This window comes from Neodiprion virginianus, chromosome 5 (assembly GCF_021901495.1).
Source record: "Neodiprion virginianus isolate iyNeoVirg1 chromosome 5, iyNeoVirg1.1, whole genome shotgun sequence".
In the NCBI taxonomy this organism is placed as follows: Eukaryota; Metazoa; Arthropoda; class Insecta; order Hymenoptera; family Diprionidae; genus Neodiprion; species Neodiprion virginianus.
The window spans coordinates 2834455-2856739 of NC_060881.1; the positions used below are offsets into that span (position 1 = coordinate 2834455).

A 22285-nucleotide genomic window follows, 5' to 3' on the forward strand; every position below is an offset into this window, starting at 1 on the left:
ACAATGATTGATTATTAATTGTGCATTAAAGCGACGTGTGTCGTATTATGACCAGCGAGCTGGAACCTTTTTCCATCAATCTTAAACTTGAACCAATCTCCATGTGCTCACACAATGTATACGTTTTACGAATAATTATCGGTCGGGAAAATTGTCCTATTTTTCCAGATCCCAACCAATCCAAGGCCGGCAGCACTGGTCGTGACGTAACACGATGATCATAGCCAAGGTGCATGTTCTTTGAGAAACTTCATCGCGAATTCAAGGCCCAGAAAGCAGGCCGCGTTTGCTGGAAATGCGCGCAGCATAACTGGTATGACACCTCGGTACAGGGCGAGGAATCCCTCCTCGCGGATAAGGATTGGTAACACCGACCTGACACCCCGGGGATAGGTTCCGTCGGGTGCTGTCTGCAGTCTGGACTTTATCACGTCAGCCGGCATTCCAACTGACCAGTTTGCGATTCCCGCAGCACCTCCGGCAACCAGGGAAGGCCACATTGCACCCTGGGTAAGTAATTGTAACACATGTCGGCAAAAGAAAAAAAATTTCTAGTTCATATTTAGATAAATAAATTTTAATTCTATACACCGAATAATGACCATAATCTTCATTTATTACTTATAAAGTATGCTTTTGTCTGACTTCTAGATGTCAAATTTTAAATTCTTTCATGTAACTAATAAAAGAAAAAATAGTTTCATCATATAAAGTTTGCTTTTGTAAAGACCAGAACGATATCTTGGATTTTAATAAAAATTCGAAATATCATTCTGTTGTCTACAAACCAAACTTTATCTAATAAAAACATTTTTCTTTTATTAGTCTCGTGAAAGAAATTAAAATTCCACATCTATAACCCAGACTCAAAATTCGTGTTGACCGGTGTAATAAGTTAACGTTGCGTGATTTATAGGGAGTGGAGACGTATTCGATGTGTCGAAAACGAGATGGTGACCACCTCCGATACAGTTATGCCCTGGAGTTTCCGCATGAGGACCTCGTAGGTGAAGAAGTACATCCCGGCGGCGGGGACGTCGCGAAGAAGAGTGGCGCAGGTCCCGACGTATATATTGCGGATTCCACCCTGCTTCCAAAGTTTCAACCCGCAATCTAGAAACCCGTTGTATTTCTTGTCACTCTCAGTCTTCTCTTTGACGAGGCAGGGTCATGCAAAAAATAAATTTTTATCGATTCTTGCACATTAGACATACGCAGTAAGTATACGCATAAATTACGGTACAGAGTACTGGCTACGCGAGGTAATTGACCATGCAATGTAATAAATGCGCGATTCTGAGTGCAAGTGTTGAATTATTTTTTTTCGGTATTCAAGATCACACCTGCATTTGAAGCAAGCACTTTATTCGTTCCCCTGGAGCCATGACAAAGGAGGTACACATCCCGCTGAAAGCACCGGCCAGAAACTGCTGAGGGTCAGTTAATTTTTCCTGATCGGGTGTGGCCATGAGCTTCTTGCCCAGACCAAATCCGAAGAAACTGACGGCAAATATAGGCGTGATTGCGACAAGCGGCGCCGTCACACCCTGAATGGGGATTCAGAATAACTGTCGATGAAATCCTTCCCTAGACGTCCAGTTTGGGTGATTTTTTACTTTGTACAAGCCGAGAGGCCCTTCTTTCATTACGATTTTCTTCAACGTATCCCAGGTACCAGAATATTCTCCAGGCATTGTTTGCAGACGGACCTTTACCGTGTCCAAAGGGTGTCCGATTATCACCGTGCATGTACCCCCGAAACCACCGGCTGTGAATTGGAATATCACATATACTTATTAGATACAATAGATTATAGATCTTGGAGCAACATAGTAAGTACATCAGTATATTTTGTAGCTAAAAGGTGTATCGGTAGAACGTACTGCGTCAGCATTTCGAATGGAATGTGTACTGACACTTGAGTATACAGATTTGGAATATTTCCATGATTATCAAACGCTACATGTCGAAAGAGACAAAAATACATCGGTTAAAACTAGCGCATAACCTACACGGTATAATGATCGAAGTGCGGATATTCAATGTCACCGTGTAGACGTGAAGCTGCGCATTTGAATTTTGTAAACGTTATACTAACGTTGCGTTTCAAGTAGTCTCTGGAATGTTCTGGAAACGGCTACCGCGTGCTGGCTATAAATAGAACTTTAAAATCTCATACCCTCTATCGATGAATGTGCGCCCGTGCCCGAACGATAATTCGCCTGTGAAAGAATGCATTAAGCATCAAATTCCTAAAAATACAATACCGAGACTATAGTAATCCTGACAAACTAACTCACGAGCTTCATTATAAGTCAAGCCTGCATATAATATCAATTCAAAAAACATTTATCCACCACAAGATCTGCGATGATTATTCGACCTATTGTCACATTATTGTAAATTTATTATCGACAAAAACAAGAAACGGTGATTCGTACATGCAAAACTTGTGTAAGTACTCCCTAAAAAAATTTTCATATGCCGGGCCTAAATGTGAAAATAAACCACTTCGGCTCCTACAGATAGGCGACCGGAGTTACAATTTGCGCTCTCATTGTCAGAAAGGAAATTGTAACGCTCGGTTGCGTATCTGTAGGCGCCGAAATGACTTCCACCACTTCGAAAGCATGGTATGATAGACGGAGCAAATTGCGTTTTTTTTTTACGCTTCTTCGAAATAAAGTAATATAAAGAAGATGTAAAGTACACCAAGCAAAGCGCGATAATAAAAAAAATCAATGCAAATTGGTTGAACAATTCCCAACAAATTAGAAATTAGCTCTGCGAGAGAGAAATCACAACAGGAAGTTGTAATACAAGTATAGGCCTATATCGTTTCTCCCACTCTTTCAACTTCTGCGTAGGCGACGTAAATCCGTAGGGCAGCGCGGCTACCTCGAGGATCACTTCAGATCACTTCGCGACCCATCGTCGGCGCAGTCTGTAACACTGTTGTTGAGATGAACCCAGAACCATTTGAATTCGACGCAGTAAGAGTGTTCTTTAGCCAGCCGGTGTAAATTCCGGCTTCTAATTCTAACTCCTACAATTTATTTCGCCATGTGGAAAATTTGTTTGCCAAAAAATTACCGCCTGATCTTCATTTCTGTGTGGTTCATAAGCTAGCATTTTTTCTTTCTTTTTATTACTCCAAACGTGCGAAGAAAATTGGACATCCGGCTCACCCACGTGAGTTACTTTATATTGTAAAACCCTTGCATTCGTAATTAATATTCTACGGACTGGTTGTCAGTACAATATTCGAGATATCATGTGAAAATATTCTGTCTTATAAAAGTTTGAAATTGTTATCATACTAGAATAATTCTACAAACATTTATCTGCGATCGTTTTTGACTAAACCACACACGTACGTAGATTCGAGTTTATAATAGCGAAAAGATGAAAACAACGTTTTATTTAACACGCGCCGCGCGTTGTGTTGTGCAAAATGAAAAAAAAAATATATACATATTTTATAATGTCCCAGTACAATGCATGATAAATGAATGTAAATAGATATATTTTTATATTATGCGGCGTATTTACCCAAGAGATATTTAATGGGACTCTCCTCTTGCGACATGATTTCTGTTCCTTAGTCTTATTTCGTAGTGATTCCTGTTTTTTTTTTTTTATTCGAGTTGCCGACAGATACGTGATATGGACTTGCAAAATAATTTTTCCAACCGTGGGAATTTGTTATAATTAATATTAATAACTCTGTATCTCCTCAATTTCACGTCAGTGGTTACGTGCGACATAACGAGCTTTTGCAAGAACAATCGGTATCCGATATTAATTTAATGTACAGAATATTCTGAAGATAAAAGATTGAAACGAACACTGCGTATATCACAGAAACAAATGAGAAGAAATTTGGTATGACATGAACGTGTATCGCACATCATATTGTCCATGCATGACGCAATAACTCAGTACATGGTATAAATGGAAGATTGAGTTATGAACGGATGCATTGTCTTGTACATTCAATGTCGATACAACCATACATATCGTAAAAAAGGTAAAAAGCGAGTTATAAAGGTACTTGAAAGCGAGGGGGAAATAACTCACTGAACTGATGTTTTAATTAATAGGTTTGTGAATTAATTATAATGCGACCGAATTAACGAGAATCAACTGAATTACTGCAAATTAACTGAAATAATGTGAATTAACTGAGAAATAACTGAATCATGAGAAATTAATTCAAGTTGATTTGAAAAAGTTTGGATTCGTACCGGAATTATCTGTTTATAGAGAGTTAAAAAAAAAATTGAATTCAAATTAAAACGTTGAGTTAAATTAAAAGAAAATCAATATCATCTAACAAGAAATAAAAAATAATGGATTGAAATTTTTTTTAAAACTCACTTCAATTAGAATGAATTATCAAGAATTATCTAGGGAAAAACTGGAATTCACAAATTGAAATGAATTAAGTTGAATAGAAAGATTTATCTGAATTAGAAAAAAAATTATCTTTACCCTCCCTTATGAATAGTTTCGGCGAGAGACGACCGAACCTTGGCATGTACATCCTATTTCCAGTATTCCTTTTGCAGGAAAAATGAGGTAAAAACCTATTATTTCTAATAAATAAAAATTAGGCATGTAACCGTACATGCCTATTTTAAGGTTATGGACTCGTCCCCTCCTCCAACCTCAATGATTCTACCTGTAAATGACGTTACTTGGTGGGGTGCACTAGTGTAAAATAGGTGTTTTTGGTCCTCCAATGGGAAAATGGAGATTAGATATTCTGTAATGGAGAGTATAGAGAGTGTCTAATATCCATTTTCCCATCGAAGAATCAAAAACACCTATTTTACACTAGCGCACCCTATCAGGTAACGTCATTTATAGGTTAGAATCATTGAAGTTGGAGGCGGGGACGAGTCCATAACCTTAAAATAGGCATGTACGGTTACATGCCCTAGTTTTATTTATGAAGAATAATAAAATTTTTCCTAGTTTGTCTTGTGCAAAGGAATACTGGAAAAAGGATGAACATTCCATGGTCCGGTTGTTTCCATCGCCGAAACTGTTTACAGGGGAGGATCGTGCCCGTGAAGACTTGTACAGAATGCCAAGATCTACAACACATCAAAAATCCAGACGCATTCACTAAAACCCAATTCCCATAAGATTGTTTCGGTATTCTTTGTTTGCAGTTCCAAACGCCCGCTCCGTAAATCGTTAATATTATCAATTTGCTTTAAATCACACGATTCGCATGACATTCCGAGATGTGTGTTGACGAAATTCAATCTACTATAACCGGAACGAAGAAACAACACCGTGGAGGAATAATTTCGATAAGGGTACATAATCAAGGCGGCGGCAATATAATCTCAAAAATGTCGTCCGGTCTCTGAGAATCGGTGTGGTCGAGGCAGCTTCGATTTTGTTTACATAATTTTATCTCCAAGCTCGAATTGCCGACGGACGTGTCCCGACAAATCCAACAGGGAGGAGTAGCGTGGAGGCTGGCACGGGGCTCAAGGACAAACCGAGACGAGTTCGGGGATCCGAAAAGAGCCGAAAACGCTCATCCACCCTCTCTTTCTCTCTACCTTGCTTACGATTTACGATCCAGCCAACTCAGCAGCAAGTAGCTAAAGTTGTGCTCGACGATCCGCCGGAGAGTCTCGCAGTGCGAGTTAACCGTGCAAAGAGATTGCGGTTGCAGCCAGAGGGGCGGAAGATAGAAGGAGATTTGCCGATTTGTTCAAAAGAAGCGAAAGATAGAGAGTGAGAAAGTGCAGAATTGGACAGGGTCTCGTCTCGTTTCGTCGACGGATAGTTTGGGCGATCAGAGGAGACTCGAAGGGTAATGAAAAAAAAGAATTACGTCAGTTGGCCGAGACTCGTTTAGTTTTCGACAAAGAGGCGGTGGGGGGGGGGGGGCATGTGTGGAAGGATGAAGATGTAAACAAACCACTTCGGTCGGAATTATGAAACTCGAGAGTACATAACGGCGTGACGACGTGAAATAGATCCTGAAGTTCGTTGGGAACGCGGTGACAATAGATTGTCGATATAAATAACAATAACAATTGACGGTGAGGACGTGTGCAGGACAGTCTGAAGTTGGGCACGAGATGAGCGGGTTTCTTGTCATTTACGCGTCTCAAACTCTCATAGTCGCCGATCTTGTTTACAGACTGAACCGTGATGAGGAGGTAAATTATAGTCCCGAGGGATTTTCTTGTCAGTCTTGATCGGAAGATAATTGTTGTTGGGGAATATGAAAAAATCTTCGAAGCATTGCCCACCTTTCGACAATGTTCTTCTGAAGCGGTGGTTGCTACATGTTGGACCTGTCCGTCGGAAAATACTGCTGGTCAAGGTATATTGTAACTATTTACTATTTTGATAAATTTTAACGTCGATAAATTTTAACGTCGTCGTTTTTCGCACATTCGGCGTTACTTAGATCGATTTGTGCCTGATATTGTACGGATGCAAAGCTAGGTTTGGGGGGTCGTTTCGATCAAATAAGCATATCGTATTGAAGTTAGTAACTTATCCTAACGATTCATGCCGAGGAAAAACCTTTTTGGAATCGCCTGAAATTTAATTAACCGTAATAAAACAACACAATCATATCTCGAAATCATAGTTAGTCCATGAACTTTGTGGCATAAAGCTTACGGTTTTATGGAGGTTACATGAAAAATATCCCAACTCTATTGGATTGCCCGTAGTCGGTTTCGACATTTACGTGTACATTTCCAAATATCGAAGTCTACGTACCTTAAAGGCGGAAATGGGCTTATCAGCCCCATTCTAGTTAAGCCTATCTTCGCGTTTGAAATACGCGGACTTCGATATTTCGAGATGTTGAAGAATTTGAGATAGGTAGTCTTTATAAATCACGGTATCACTCTTTATAGTTTGTTGAATTATTCATTTTCTTCTGTTTTTTTCATACATCACTTTACATTTCCGGTATTACATCTCATCCGACTAACTCGCCCGTTTTCTCGCTCTCTTTATATACTTTCTTTTCTTGGTACCTTCTATATATTTTTACTCACTTATTCCAGATCGTTCTTCCCTATCTTACCTACTGTTGGCTTGCCTCTCTTACAGATAACAAGTTAATATTGCATTTCTCAATAGGAGACATTTACGACAACGAAGAAATCGACCAGAGTACCCCCCCTTAAGGGGTAACACCAATCTAACGGCCGAAAAAGACCTAACTTTGACAATTTATTTTGGGAGTATGGAAAAAAGAGGAGGATTTCTCTCAGTGTGTTTATTTAACAAATATTGAAGCATGAAAAAATAAAATTTTGTTTATCATCTTGAACGAAAATTGGCGGCGACAGAGCAAATTTTTTAAATCACCTTTTTTTTAATACTCTTATCACCGGAAAATGGATTTCCCGTAAAGTATAAGACCTGGAACAGAAAACCAAAAAATGTTATAATCTATATATATACTATTGTCTATGGAACTACATGGGGATTGTTTTTTTCTTTTTAATCAAACTTTGTAGAATTGGTGAACTTTTGAAAAAAATGAACGACTCTTGGACAAAAAATAATCAGTAAATTGTTGATAAAAAATAAAAGCTTACATCAGATTAAAAAAAAAAAATGACTAGGCACTTCCATAGATATTTTAATTGTGCAGCTACTGTCAAAATTTCAAGTCGATCCATTTAACGGTGTACAAGTAATCTGTTCAAATTTGAAAAAAAGTGGTACAGAGAAAAATGCGTTTTAAGTTTTACGAGCATTCAACGCGCGCTCGGAGGCACTGTGGCAAAATCGAGAATTGAACCTTTCGAAATTTTTTTCAACACATTACCAGCTGGATATTGGTTTTATAACCTTGATATATTGTTTAATAAGTCAAAACAACAACGAAAACAACAACAAACAAAACATCAACAACAATTTTCCAAAATCCTAGAGTGAGGTTATCCCTTAAAGACATATTAATGCTTTTCGCAAATGCGAAATCTTCGATGAGATTAGAAATACCATTAAAATGCGCTGCCAACTAATGGTAATTTTGGTATCGCTGTTTAACAACTTATTATTACAGCCAACTTAAAATTGTCCGTCAAAAATCTCTACATTACAGAATTAACTTCATGCGAGAAGGTTTTACATCGACGAAACTACAATATATAGTTGCGCGCAGATAATGTTACGATTACGAGGTCGTTGAATGTGAAAATCCGGTCTTTGACGCGAGGGTGAAAATAAAGGAATTGTCAAAAAAAAAGAACAAAAACTGAATAATAATAAATAGTTGTGAAAAATTCAATTAATCAAGACGGAAGAAAATGTAACTGAAAAAAGAATTTCGCCGTTCGACAAAATATATCGTTTTGCGGTTGGCGAGGGAAATATATTTTTTTTTTACCGCGAACAATTTAACGGTCTTTTGTCGGGTAGACCGATTTACACTACAAGTGAGACATTCGTCTTACGCAAAAAGTGCGCAATTAGTGAGACGTGGAAAATTTTATGGAAATTATCGGTTTACAATCAGTGCGCGTTATCCTCTATGGTTAGATTCGTCATCACATCTAGCGGACCTCTGCTAACAGGATGTAGTAATAGACACCCATACAATACAGATATAACTATGTAAGTTTGCTGCCGCCGGATGTGGTTCAGCAAAACTCAATTAATAATCACTGACGAGTGCGAAGAATTTTTGAACTCTTATTTTATCGCTTCTCCCTCCCCCCCCGCTCCCTTTACCCCTTCATTTCCGTTGCTGAGAATTCAGTGTAGCTAGAATGAATTATTACAACGCATTTATTTTGCTACGCTAGGGCATTTCTAGAACTTCACATTACCCGGCTTGCGAAACGTTTGAAATACGAATCCGCGACGAAGCTTATATTATGTTTGACTCAACTCGTTTCGGTGACATTATAACGCGATAGAGGACGAATTTACTATTGCGATTCCGTAGAATCCGCGTGCCATTTCTTTATCTCTTTGCGTCATATCAAAATTTAGTGGGGTAGTTTTTTTCGGGATTGTACATAGAATGAGACTGTTAAGCCATTTTTCGATTTTAAGATACGTGGACTCTGATATTTGGAGATATATACGTCAGCGTCGAAATCGACCTGGGCACCCCCTTAATAAACATTTAGACATCATTGTCTTCATTTTTCTATTTGTTTCGTTTTTTACAGTTTAAGGACCATCTAGTTAATCTCGGACTCAGACATTCGGCAGTGCGTAAAGGCCTCTTGCAGTTGTCTTCCTCTCCTGTTGTCTGCTTAAAACGAGTCGCGACGACTGTACAGGTACAATTATACGGGATAAATAATTTTTTTTTCTCAAAGAAACGATGATGGAGATATTGATTTTTTCATTATTTTCACCTTTTTTTTTTCACTTATTAATCGACGATAGTCACATTATGAGCCAGGATACACGCATAGAATAGCCAATAGTTGCCAGAATCTCGAATTTAATTTCGTGGGTAATAATTATTCAAATGAAGACGCCTTCTGAAGATTATATTCAGCCATCCGTAGTTGACACTCTTGCACTTTATTCATGAGGAGACACAGTGCTCAGGTTACACAGCTATCTGTGGCACGTCAAGTCGTCGTTTGTAGAATCCCAACTGATGTAGTTAGTTGTTTTATTTTATACAACTTCGAATAGTAATCTTGAAGTCTCAACAATCTACAATACCCGAATCCTGAAATTATGATTAATTGTTACATTATTTCTAAACGCACATTTTCCATTATTCACTACAAAAATTTGTTTTTCTTCTAAATTACAGAGATCCAAGAAGTGTGATGATAAATTCCATCTCAGTTTAGTTTTCAAAGAAAGTGAACAACCGTTTGATACGAACAATAATGGGAAAAATGTGGGCTCCATGAACGCTGACTTCCATTTTTCATTTTCAATGAACCGGTCGAGTTCTTTGGCAGCTCTTACAATGAAAGAAAGCCACATGACAAAACCTTCGGCTCATTCGAGCAATGAGCCCAGCACATCCAGTTTGGACAAAAATAAAAACAAGAATCAAGTGATTGCTGATAAATTTTCAAGGAAGATCAGATCTAGCAGCCCGTCAAGACGGAAAAGTGGTTCTAAAACAAAAAAACGGGTACGGGAAGAAAATCCTAATGGTATAACATGGCGACTAATTCCTATAGATAGTGATAGGCGTCCAAAGCCTTCAAACGATGATGTTCTACTTCGTCAGCAGCAAATGAAACGGAAGATAAAGATTAACAGAAAGTTTAAGGAACTTTTCGGTGAAGATAGCGATGTTAACGAATATGGCATCTGTCCTGCAACTCATACTCAATCAAAGTGTAGGCAATCCAGTTCTTCTAGAACCTCGGATTCTAAACTTGGTCGGGAATCGCCGATTTCTGTTTGCTCGAGGAAAAAACTAAAACTACACCATGATCACGGCAGTGATAAAGCAAGTGTTCCGTGTCAAAGGACTTGTAGAACATCGTCAAGATTGGGTTCTGATAGTCCTACCCAATCTAAGGCTCTTAGAAACTCTGCACAAAAGCAAATTTTGCAGCTGCAGAGCACCTCCGATTCTTCTCTATTTCCAGATTATCGTAATGTTTCAACCCCAGCACTTCCGACATCGTGCACTGACACTTATGATCGGGAAAATACTGCTAAGTTTCAGAGTATTGCTGAAAAGCAGTGTAAGCCTGCTACACCTTTCGACAATGGTTTATATGAAAACATATCGACTGTGGGCAATCCACCAATTTTAGACACTGCCTTATTGGCAGAACTGCAGACTGACGATGGAAGAAGTGACAGCATATTGGATTCAGGGTACGTTGAGATGTACATGATGGTTTCAATCAAGCTAATTGGAAAATCAACTGTACTGCACTTACGCCTAGTTTAGAAAAAAAAGCAGATATAGTTCAGTGCAATATTTAGCTTCTGGTGAACTTACCAAGATTTACTTACCCATCATTTTTTTCGGGAATCAGGTTTAGCAAAATGAGTTTCGAACGAAGCTTTATTCATTGAAATTTCGGGTATATACTTTGTGGGTGAAATATCTTCACTTTGGAAGATTATCCGTATTTTTTTTTTTTTTTTTTTTTTTACGGAACATCAGTTTTGTCTTATGTTTTTTTTAACTGTTCAGGATAAGGTTTATTTAATAATTAATTTTGGAGTAACTGAGCTGAAATAGGGATACAAATGAGTGTAGAAATAGAGAAGGGGAACCCTTTTCAACTTATTTGTAAAAGTTAGGGCTTTTGTGATAACGTAAAATAATAATAATAATTTGTTCAAATATGTACACGCTGTAAAAATTCCGTAATTATAAGACATATGTCTTTCTTATTTTAATAGGCATTAAGAGTTTAGAGAAATAAGTTTCAATACGAATAATTTAGACGTTGATTTAAAAGTAATGATTGCTCTCAAAATCTAGAGCTCATTGAAACTGATTTTGAACTACGTTTCATTGACTACAGGTTAACCTTAGACAGCATCAATTCATCTTCTCAACCTTCTGCTACCTTTGAAACTACATCTTCGCAACACGAAGAGAGCTCAGCTGTTGAACATGACATAAAGAAAAGGCAGCTAGTTGAAGCGGATTCCGTTAATGGAACAACAGCAATGGAAACACAAAACTTTATTGAAACTGATTCCACAGAGGCTGTCTCGGAAGTCGAAATTATGGTTGAAAAAATAAGGAAACCTCGAAAGATATCCGCTCATTCATTATCGGATCGCACAAGTTTCTGTGTATCAAATTCATCTGATAGGAAATTTTCGCCCTATTCAGATTGCACACAGATTACCGACAATTTGCAAAAGGAACCGGACTCGTTGAATGATTCAACGTGTTGTCCACTTGTTACTCAAGAATTCGATCATAACCCATCATCAACAACTGATATTAAACCAAATATATATGAGTTAGACATGTCGTCTTGTGCGACCAACAGACTTCTAGGAGCTTTGGATAAAATATTTTTGACTCTCCTTTGTAGGCGTAGAGTTCGCGAGCGACAGCTGGGAGCTAAAAAGCTCGCCATAAAAAAAAATCAGCAAGAAGAAATTCTGATGGCTCAGCACGAACTTGAAGCGAAATTTATTACATTTAGGATGGAAATTCGCTATCTATTCAAAAGACTGTTCACCAAAGATCAGGTAATCAATTTTATTGCTCAAGGTCTTGATCACAGAACGCCAAATGAAACTAAACGCTTTACGAAAAAAGAAATAGAAATAGCAATTATGGAAGCAGACACACAAATTTCACTGCTTAAAACGGAAACTGAATCCAGTATGTTGCCAAGTGAGCCAACTGAACCAACTGAACTAACAGAGGCTATCAGTGAACCTAGGAGGGTGATCGGCACCATAGATTTGACGGATGAAGGTTCAAGCCAAGACAATGACATTAGTATGCGACTATGTGACAGAAGCACACACCCTCCTGGCTCAAAAAATAACGATTCAAAATCGGGTGGCGTCACGAATGTCGGTAGTGGGAATGATCACAATGGCAACAAAATTCGCCCTACATTACCGAGTATTGCCGAAGTAATTACCATTTCTACAGAACAATTTGAGACGATACGAGAGGAGATTGTGTATCCTTGTAATCTGTGCCGTTCGCGTACCAGTCGGGTTGCTTGTGCCAGATGCGTACAAGCATATTATTGTTCAAAAAACTGTCAGGAATTACACTGGGTTCAGGCACATTACACAAAATGTGTGCCGTATCGAGGAGTAATTTCTGATAAGTGAAACACAGCATTCCTATTTGATTAACTAATTCCATTATTCAATACTATTTTGAAGTTGACATATCTAGTGTCAAGCATATAAATTTTATACGTATTATGTTATAACGTAATAATTATCACTAATCTTTTTTCAAGTTCTCGCTCTTCAGTAATCGATTAATTAGTAGATTTCGTTAGATCCATGACAATCACTCAATTCAAGAAAAAAAAAATGCACAGTGTATGTATGTTCGTATTGTATGATAGTACTTGTCATCTAGAGTATGGGCGAATTCTTTTTCCAGCTGCACCCCAAATAATCCAATGTTCGAAAAATATATCCGTTTGATATATCAGCTGACCATACGAACCCTTGAAGTGAATGTCACCATTTTACAAAATACAGTGATAACCTTTGTATCGTAAATGGTAAAGTTCACACTCTCCTGCCAGGAGGGTTTTTAAGGTTGTCATTGGAAGGTTTTGTAAGTGCTTCTCTAGAGTGAATTAGATTCTATTGAGGAGATTGCAAAACAATGCTTCCGTACCCTAAATAAGGAGCACGCAAATGTACCTGTGTGCGTGAATTTTTTTGTTGTGTTTATACAAAAAAGAGGCGGTTATGGTTGAATGAAGTATGAGCTGAATCAAAATTACCATTTGTACTTAATGTGTACCTGATATGTGTACATATCTTTCTTCAAGTGATTCATATTTGTACTACTTGCAATTAGTAGTACACAGAAGAAAGAAAAGTAACTAAAATTACACAGAGAACAAAAAACTATTAATTGTAAGTCTTCCTACGTTGACTGATATTCTTGAGTCAACACTTATCATAAGAATTCTATAAGTCCTTGTTTTTATTTACGTATGTTCAACAACTAGATATTTCCTATAAAAAATATTTTTTTAATATAAGAGATACGAAAAAAAGTAAAAAAAAAGAATAAAATATTTTACGTATTTACAGTGTATACGTAGTTCTGAGTGAAAAAAACTCGGGACTTTTTTTTTTAATTGCAATATCAATTCAAATTTCCCGCGAAGTTACCGAGTGCGGTGTGATGACATGAAGTATGTTCCAAGTGCTTCAATCGGTTGAAGTATGTTCCAATCGCTATAATAAGTTGAACAATATTCAAGATTCACGGAGTATTGTCAGTGGTATCGTCAAATAATTGCTACTTTTTAATCGGGTTACCGAGTACTTGAGCTCGTAGTGACAATCAGTAATTGCGAAATAGACAATTGGAAATAGATTCATTCTAACCCACTGAAACGTATCTTTGAAGGTTTCTCTCTGTCTTTGATCTTCGCCAATTGAATAATCTGAAGCTGCCGACTATGAAATACTGATCTACATATGGCTAACTTCACACAACTCGGACAGCCTCCATGTCTTCCAATGGCTTCTTCAAACTGTAATAACGACAACCTGTCAAAATTACAATTCTATGCGTCAGATAATCTGTATCAAGATCGCCACGAAGTCGGATGGGAAATTGTGTGGATAAAACAAAGAAATACACGGCAGAGAATGCGAGGCAGGAACCTCAGGTCGCCTACGCAAGTTACGTGAGTAAACGGGTGTCAACATAGCCTCTCCAACCTAACTTAACCTAACCAAATATTATTGGAAAACTAATATTTTCCAGTCACAAACATCGAGTTTCTATGAAAGAAAGTTAGATTACTACTTCTGAGCACGTCTTGCATGCATTTCAAGTGTGTCTATCTATTTCATCCTTTGCATCCGTTAATCTTGATTCATAACCTAACTCGCATCTTCACAAGAGATATTACCCCGTGTAGATGATGATCGTACTTACAGTCCAGCCTTGACAACGTATTAAGCCGCCGGAGCTCAAGATTTGCTCTATTCAGTGGGAGTAGCGCAGGCAACTCGACGACATCTGCACACGTCGAATGGTCAAGACGCTCCCGTGCTTCTCGTATTTCCCGGATTTCACGAATCTCTCGGCGAACGTAAGTACTGTACTCAGTTGTAGTTGCATTTGTCATATTTTAGCTATACGATAACATAAATAAATAATTTACCAATTATATTTAAGTACTTTTTTGATACATTTCAGTGGCAGTCAAGATACACCTGAGGATCCGTGTTCATTATCAAAGACGAGATGGCCGGTACCGCAATTTGAAGCAGCCTTTTTACCTGAGTTCAAAATTAAAGAAACTGCGTACAAGACAAATTATGATATCATCGATCTCATATCTAAGGGTGCTTACGGCCAGGTGTACAAAGTCCGCAGGCGAATTGACGGAGAAATATTTGCACTGAAGGTTCTCAATAAGGCACAAATAATTGCTGAGGATGCCATTGAGCGTGTCAAAGACGAGGTTCTACTAATTTTCTCTCTATCTTACCTCCGGTGTTCCTTATCTGTGGCTATTTTCTTACTAATCACGTCCTTTTGTTTCAGGTGCGCATACAGCAAGTTGTCGGGCATCATCCGTTTGTGGTGAATGCCTCACGCTATTGGCAGGACAAAAGGCGACTCTATGTTGGTAGGTAACATAAAAATCATAAATTTGTAATATTTGTAAAGCAATAAAATTAGTGGTAAATAAGTTTGTGAGGTAATTATGAAAACGCATACTTACGTTTGACGTACCAAAAAGCATGCATCTCTACATTTATCTTTTTTCTACATGCATTGAAAATGGTTCATCATTATTATTTTTTAGATTCCTTTCTTTATGTAAAATGTATTTCGTTGCAGGTAGTGACTATGTTTCTGGTGGTGAATTGTTTACTTTGGTCGAAGGATACGGAAACCTACCCGAAGATGCAGTGAGAATTCTTGTGGCTGAAGTTGCGTTAGCTATAGGTAAGTTACCGATAATGGGACCTATATCAAATTACGAAATATATATTAAACTGACATATATCTTTCAAGATTTCCTCCATAACGCCGGTATTATTCATCGGGATGTAAAAGCTTCCAATGTGCTTTTGGACGAGGAGGGTCATGCCCAACTGATAGATTTTGGTTTTGCAAAGTGGTTGAAGCATGGACAAAAAACGTCAACGCTTTGCGGAACTCCGCAATACATAGGTAAATTATTTTCATTCGCTTGTTTTGCTTCCATAAAAAAGCATATTTTACATTGACCCTCAGTAAAGAATCATTGTCCATCGTCCCGTGATGGTTCATAATGTACACATGTATTTTTTTCTTGCATTATTACACACATCTCGTAAGTGAGGTTTTTTCGTTTCCAAACCTCCCTGAATACCGTTGCTAACAGCATATTCACACCCCCTTTCAGCTCCAGAGATTCTACGTGGAGAGCCATATGGTCATGCTATCGACTGGTGGTCTCTTGGTGTCCTCATGTACTTTCTGTTGACATCAGAGGTGAGTTTGTCATACGAATACTAAAACTTTAACGTCATACGAATACTAAAGCTTAAACGTTTTGTTCCGTTGCACCGATTATCAATTCCTGCCAGTCTATTTTACCACGCGAATCAATTGTTTGGAACAAATATCTGTTATAATCAAGATTGATGAACCGATTTATCGACGATTCAAAAAAACTCCCCAAGTTTTGTTATGATCAATGTCAAATACAAACACATTTCTATAATCAAAGAATACTGCACGAAAGAAATGATTGACAAGCAAAATTGCGCTTTTTAAATTCGAGTTTATTTTAAGCGAGTATATAGGGGATGAGGTTCAGGGGTTGGGATAGAGTATGGCTGGGGGTCGCCAATAACGGCCCTCAGCCAAGTCTTCCATGAGAGAATTGCTGCTGGTTTTTAGCTGACATAAATCATAGCTAAGGTTAGTAAATCGAACCATGCAGCAAACAGACAAAAAGACATACACACAGACGGAAATGTGCGTGCGTTCACACCCTATTATTATTATTATAAGTGTGTGTGTATATATATATATATATATATATATCCTGTGCGTGGTGTGTAATATATGTGTTATATCCATACATGTATATCTATATATATATATAAATGCACACACACACATTATATATATGTAGAGTCGAAGATAGTTCAACGCTTTTATTTATTATAATAATAATAATAATAACATTAATAATAATATAATCATAATAATAATAATAATAATAGGCGCTAAACGCATTTACCACAACGACGATTAATAAACATAACGACATAATACAAATGTTTATAATAAAAATAATAATAATAATAATAATAATAATAATAATAATAATGATAATAATTTTAATAATAGAGAAAGGCGGTTTATGATAATCAAGAGGGTCTACTACGTTTCAATTCGAGCCCTGCACGCATCACCGAGACACCTAAAATATCTATCTATATTGTAATACGTATAATATAAAACGATATGGACTGAAATGATGATGTGCGTTATATGCGTAGTAACAATGATAGTATAATAGTAGAGTTTAGATGATGTTATATAATGACGAACTACGCTTCCGTTTTATACGTGGGGCTTATTGTTTTAACGGGGATGCGTAGACGCCGAAGTTGTAAGTAACGGACAACCAGGGCAGGTCTCTTTTTTTTTTTTTATTCGTCTTTTCTTCTTTCTTCTTATTTTTTTTTTTACTTTTTTCTGTTCCGACATTGATCTACACCCATAACACGTAACTGTATTGTATATTGAGGATGCTGCTGAAGGGTATGCGGTTCCATCGTGCATATAATATTGTTATTGATCCAGTGAAATAGTTTTACATACATTGAAATATCGATCTGATTTCATTTTTGGATTAAAAAGCGAAGTGGTAGCGATATCAAAGGACACGATTTTTTACATTTCGGAGCGTGGCGTTCCTCACCCTCTCAATCTTTATTTTCTTTTTTTTGTTTGCCCTTTCTCCCTTTCACTCTGTATCTTTCCCTCACTGGGTTACAAAAGATGATCGTATAAATCCGCCATATTCTAATCTATTCACTCTTTCTACCTCTCGCGTTCTTCTATCTCACACACGCACACTTTCTCACCTTTTTCCTCTCTCTCTCGCCCTACTCTTGTGTTGTTTTTTTTTTTTTTTTGTTTTTTTAAATTTATTTTTATTAAAAAAAATTTTTACTCGCATTTATTATGTCGTTTGTTCTCCGATGGAATATGTAACCATATATATATATATGTGTGTGTGTGTAGTATATAAGTATATATATATATATATATATATATATCACTCGCGAATGATCGATTGTTTTTTTTCTTCCCGTATAATATGATTGTCGGTTTGTTGTGTATGCGTATGCGGGTTCGTTTTATTCAATCTTCTAAAAATTATTTTTCTGAAGTAGATATTTTTCCGGTCTCGCTTTTCTCAATACTTTCCTCTTGACTTGAATCCTCGTCATGCTTGCTTCCTTTTTTCTCCTCTCCGCTTTCCTCGCTTGAAGAAGATTCCTCGCTCGATTCTTGCGATGTTTCAGCAGATTTTTCCGCTTCCGGTTCAGGTTTTTTCGGCTGATTATTGTCGGTCAGTTGTTCAGCGTTTGGGAGATCTTCAGCAGCCGGGGTTTGAAGCTCTTTTGGCTTCTCTTCCGCCGCAGCCGGTTTTTCCTCCTTCAATTCCGTCTCTTCTTTCTTTTCCTCATTCTCAGTAGCTGCTGATCCTTCTTCAAGAATCAAACTGCCCTCCTTCTCACCCTTAATCTCCTCCTTCACTGCTGGCTCCTCTTTGATTTCAGACACCGCGTCTTCCACCTTCCTGGATTCTTGTTCGGCTACCTTTGTTGCTTCTACTATCTTCTCACTTGCCGCCGCTGATTGCGCGTTATCGATCGAGGCAGACAGTTCCTTCTTGGATTCCTCCACTGACCTGGAAACGCTGTCAACGGCTTCGCTCACGAGTTTCGGTATCGAAGTTTTCTCAACCGGCGTCACGATCGCAGCTTGTTCCTGTCCTACTTCACTTTTCTCCGGGCTTTCGCTATCCGGGGTAATTTTTCCTCCGCGAGTTACACGCTCGGCGATGTCTACGATCTTTTCTTCCTGTTTCTGCAGGTTCTCGCTCTGATCCTTGACGATCGAGTCGACGATCAATGAAGCTTCGTGGGGCAGTTCCTTAGCCGCCGGTAATGCAGACGCGATTTTTTCCTCCGTCGATAAAACCGCAGCTTCAGCTTCCTTTGTCTCCGTTACAAGGCTCTTCTCGGCTGAGATTGGAATCGGAACTTCCGCCGTATTAATCTGTCGAGCATCAGTTGTATGAAAAATAACAGTTCCGGAATTCGATGTTGTGAATATTGTATTTATAATCGACACAAAAGAGAAGATTTTTATCAAATCTACAGGAAAAAAGAGACTCATCAAAGTTTTTGGTAAATAATACCCATATTTACTGTAACTTTTGCTATAAATGTAACAGATTTTAGTCTGTCACGTAGTAGTTTACACTATTTTTAGAGTAAAATCTACAGTTTACCAAGTATATATTACCAAAAAACCTTGTCCGTGTCCCTCTTTACCTGCAGTTTTGTATCATATATTCCAACACCAAATCAACCTGCAGTTTTGTATCATATATTCCAACACCAAATCACACCAACTTACCTCCTCGGTTTTCGGCGACGACTCCTCCGATCGGGCTACTACCGGCTTCGACTCTTCCGACTCAACTTCGGGAGTGTCGATTTTCTTCACCTCCTCCTTTGGCGTCTCGACGATCGTTTCCTTCGTCTCTACCGGTTTGGTCGCCGCCTCTCCTTCCGTGGGAAGAACAATGCTCGGGGTTTCCTCGATCGGCTTGGCAGCTTCGGGTTCAGCGGACTTGGCCTCCTTCAGTTTCTGCTCCACAATATCGACGACCGCAACCGAGGAAGCATCCTCCGATTTTACCTCCGTAATTGGACTCTTCGTCTCTACTTGACCCGACCGCAACGACTCCTTGACGCTCTCAAGCGGTATAACCGGGTGAACATCCTCAGGCGAGGGTGCGGCCAGAGGCAAGGAGTCGGTAACCGCGACCATAGCCACGGCGAGCAGTAGAATCTGTGCCGCCTTCATCATCCTGGCGTATTTACTCGGCTTGAAAGAAACGTGGAAAAACAAAGAAGACTGTTTAACACCTTCGACAAAGTTGCCTGTTCAACTTTCGTTGGGGGAGTGTGCGATACTGTAACCCGTGTACCACGAACGGCGGTCATAACTTCACTAAGGACCTTATATCGCTGCTACTGCGCAGGTGGAGGAACTCCGAGGAACGGAAAGGGGGACCACTACTCGTGCCGTTCAACCCGATCCGACGATGATATTACTGGGTCTACAGTGACTTCCACTAGTTGGAGTAGCAGGATGGTGGCGAGGAGGCGGAGAATGTATACACACGTAATTGCAGGATGCGCAGATATATTGTACGTGAGGTCGAGTTGCGGACTCTATGAGGGTGGGGGTCGACTCTGATCGTATCACCGACAACACCCCGCGCATCGTATCGTTCCCAATCTTTACGAAGATCCGTTTACACGACGACGAAAAGTGGCTAACGCGTAGCTGTTTGTTGAAAGACGACGATGACGGGGTACGATATCCCTCGCAAGGCCATTGTCGAATTTACTCAACTTGTTCAATACGCGTAGCAGAAGTAGTATCTACTGCTTCCCCTTTACCAGCTAGTCACTTCCGTAATACGCGAATGATCAATGATCCGGTTAATTCGCTAGCGATACAGGATGTCCAGTCGGCTGGAAATCCTGGGAAATTGTGAAATTTTTTATACATATCGTTAAGCAATGCCGATATCATGGAATTGTAATGCTCGTAGGTACTTCGACCTTGGTTTATTGCAATACCGCATGCTGGTATTGTTTCTTAGTCGTTGTCTGCAGTAAGTTTTTTTATATATATTATATATATATATATATATATATTTACTATGCACTGCGTGTATTATATGCATATGGTTTGCACGCAATCCTATGCTAATTAGGATTCAAGATCAAGTCAGTTTTTTTCGTCCCCACTTTGCGCGAACGTCGTAGTTTCCGACGCGCAAATCCTTTTCCGGACTCGCGGAGTTGACGCGGACAAAACAAAGACTGGTTGCATTTATTACTTTGGGGAACGGCGCGATTTTTTTGTTGACGTTGCTGCAATTTCTTTTCTTTTTTTTTTTAAACTGAAATTTTTCTCTGCTAAATTGGACCGTCTATTTTTATGAATCGGAGGATTCGTGCGGTAAATTTAGCGAAAAAAAAGGTTCATTCAAAAACTGGGCCAGTCCATCGTTTTACCGTAGAGGTAATGAATCCTGCAGTAATTTCGAAAAAAAAGACAGCTATTTTACCTGTAACCTATCACAAGAATCTCGGGTTGCGTTGTAGCTCTTGTTTTTTTTTTCTTTCTTTCACTGCTAGATAAAGACTTTTATCCACTGCTAAAAACTATTTTCTACTCTTCACTATTTTCTTTTATATTATAAATTTGACACGATGAACTATCTTGCTATGCGGAGAAACGCTAGATTTTGTCGCGATAAGAACCCCATCTGCATGCGGCCTCTGAGACAGGAAGGAAACTGGATCATTACCTCATCAAGACCATTAATCGAGGCAGTAACGATATAAGCGGTGAGTTTTTTTTCTTTTTTTTTTTTTTTTTAACAGATGCCTGTAATACCGTTACACGTATAATATAGTTATAAGTGTACATTAAAATAAGACGAAAGATGATGTGGCACGAAATGAGATTGAACGTTGCAGTTCAATGATTCAAAATGATGATATAAGTAAATGTAGGTTTAGGAAGATGAAGAAGTCCTTTATCGACTACTTACTTATATATAACGTGCTCTTTATTTCTGCCACTGGTCTTCAATTGTCTCGTCACGTTAGAGTTCCTTTCGCGTTATTTTCTTCGTTCTTCGTTCTTCTTCTCGTTTCCTTCCTTAAGGAATAAAAGGAAAAGTCCCCGATTATTTTTAAATACAGATGCGCGATTTTTCGTTAGGCAGCGAATAGTGGCTACCTACCACCTGCACGTGATGAAAGACTCGGTGAATGAGGGCTTAGCTCCCGAGGCCCCGTTTATATACCGAGCCGGGCGGGCCCCGTGGAGATGAAGTCCCCCACCACCTTCGCAGTCGTCGTTTCCACCGCCGTTGCCGTAGCCGCCGCCGCCACCACCACCACCGTCACCATCATCATCATCATCACCATCATCATCGCCATCATCATCATCATCATCATCATCGTCATCATCATCATCATCATCATCATCATCATCTTCCTGCAACAGTAAAGGCAAACGCAAGGGCATCCCGCGTTTATACATCGACTCGGACGTACAGCTGATATGCATTCCCAGATATTCACAAGGCGGTATGCGAACGTAGAGAACGATAAGCGCAACAGCCAGGCACGTACTTCTGCTTCGCTCGGCTCTGCAACAACAACGGATATTCTTGACGTTTAGGTGATACCAACTTTTCCCTTTGAGCCGATTACGCTTGTCATAGATTTGTCACCACGCATGTGTAGGCATGGAAACATCGTTGCAATGGGGTTCAAAGTACACGTACGGACT

At 38.8% G+C, this 22285-nt stretch overlaps 4 protein-coding genes and 2 long non-coding RNA genes across 12 annotated transcripts in view; 4 read left to right on the forward strand and 2 right to left on the reverse strand.

The window, feature by feature from the left end:
- On the reverse strand, positions 1-3866 carry LOC124305761 (congested-like trachea protein). Of its 4 annotated transcripts, none has more exons than XM_046765522.1 (4): positions 3553-3866; positions 1344-1768; positions 962-1147; positions 1-506 (listed from the first exon to the last, which is right to left on the reverse strand). In XM_046765522.1, the coding sequence occupies exons 2-4, from the start codon at positions 1467-1469 to the stop codon at positions 219-221; spliced, it is 600 nt and encodes a 199-aa protein (XP_046621478.1). In that variant the 5' UTR covers positions 1470-1768; positions 3553-3866; the 3' UTR covers positions 1-218. The 4 variants fall into 4 exon arrangements, with proteins under 4 accessions (XP_046621478.1, XP_046621477.1, XP_046621479.1 ...); XM_046765521.1 differs by lacking the exon at positions 3553-3866 and adding an exon at positions 2180-2247; XM_046765523.1 differs by lacking the exon at positions 3553-3866 and adding an exon at positions 2099-2242.
- LOC124305762 (uncharacterized) lies at positions 378-1453 on the forward strand. The gene is made up of 3 exons (XR_006908444.1): positions 378-510; positions 917-1217; positions 1337-1453. It is a non-coding gene; the product is annotated as an uncharacterized LOC124305762 (long non-coding RNA).
- Positions 2905-13178, forward strand: LOC124304730 (uncharacterized). The gene is made up of 6 exons (XM_046763315.1): positions 2905-3192; positions 6173-6358; positions 9186-9299; positions 9791-10824; positions 11487-12617; positions 13058-13178. Exons 2-6 carry the CDS (start codon positions 6257-6259, stop codon positions 13176-13178), a joined length of 2502 nt encoding a protein of 833 aa, XP_046619271.1. The 5' UTR covers positions 2905-3192; positions 6173-6256.
- Positions 12502-22285, forward strand: part of LOC124305759 (serine/threonine-protein kinase S6KL-like) — a 19797-nt gene continuing 10013 nt past the window's right edge. For 2 of the 4 annotated variants that reach the window (XR_006908443.1, XM_046765518.1), the window contains exons 1-7: positions 13778-14330; positions 14587-14741; positions 14849-15116; positions 15200-15284; positions 15500-15607; positions 15677-15835; positions 16050-16138. Coding sequence is in view for 3 of the 4 variants with exons in the window: in XM_046765518.1 (XP_046621474.1) it covers positions 14250-14330; positions 14587-14741; positions 14849-15116; positions 15200-15284; positions 15500-15607; positions 15677-15835; positions 16050-16138 (945 nt within the window). In the remaining variant the exon portion in view is untranslated. Of the gene's footprint in view, positions 12568-13777; positions 14331-14586; positions 14742-14848; positions 15117-15199; positions 15285-15499; positions 15608-15676; positions 15836-16049; positions 16139-22285 lie in introns of those variants that run through there. The other 2 variants (XM_046765516.1, XM_046765517.1) reach the window with 2 other exon arrangements.
- Positions 16411-21743, reverse strand: LOC124305760 (neurofilament heavy polypeptide-like). Its single transcript, XM_046765519.1, has 3 exons — positions 21537-21743; positions 19316-19789; positions 16411-18952 (listed from the first exon to the last, which is right to left on the reverse strand). Exons 2-3 carry the CDS (start codon positions 19769-19771, stop codon positions 18044-18046), a joined length of 1365 nt encoding a protein of 454 aa, XP_046621475.1. The 5' UTR covers positions 19772-19789; positions 21537-21743; the 3' UTR covers positions 16411-18043.
- On the forward strand, positions 18952-19557 carry LOC124305763 (uncharacterized). The gene is made up of 2 exons (XR_006908445.1): positions 18952-19083; positions 19275-19557. It is a non-coding gene; the product is annotated as an uncharacterized LOC124305763 (long non-coding RNA).

Excerpts from the sequence above, each read along its gene's own strand:
- LOC124305761 (XM_046765522.1), bottom strand. The coding sequence starts at position 1,469 with ATGGCCACACCCGATCAGGAAAAATTAACTGACCCTCAGCAGTTTCTG. Across the intron at positions 1,148-1,343 it reads AGTGCTTGCTTCAAATGCAG|ACTGAGAGTGACAAGAAATA; the intron begins GTGTGATCTTGA and ends GTCAAAGAGAAG. Across the intron at positions 507-961 it reads AGGGCATAACTGTATCGGAG|GGTGCAATGTGGCCTTCCCT; the intron begins GTGGTCACCATC and ends TTACTTACCCAG.
- LOC124304730 (XM_046763315.1), top strand. The coding sequence starts at position 6,257 with ATGAAAAAATCTTCGAAGCATTGCCCACCTTTCGACAATGTTCTTCTG. Across the intron at positions 6,359-9,185 it reads GGAAAATACTGCTGGTCAAG|TTTAAGGACCATCTAGTTAA; the intron begins GTATATTGTAAC and ends CGTTTTTTACAG. Across the intron at positions 10,825-11,486 it reads GACAGCATATTGGATTCAGG|GTTAACCTTAGACAGCATCA; the intron begins GTACGTTGAGAT and ends CATTGACTACAG.
- LOC124305760 (XM_046765519.1), bottom strand. The coding sequence starts at position 19,771 with ATGATGAAGGCGGCACAGATTCTACTGCTCGCCGTGGCTATGGTCGCG. Across the intron at positions 18,953-19,315 it reads CGTCGCCGAAAACCGAGGAG|ATTAATACGGCGGAAGTTCC; the intron begins GTAAGTTGGTGT and ends GATGCTCGACAG.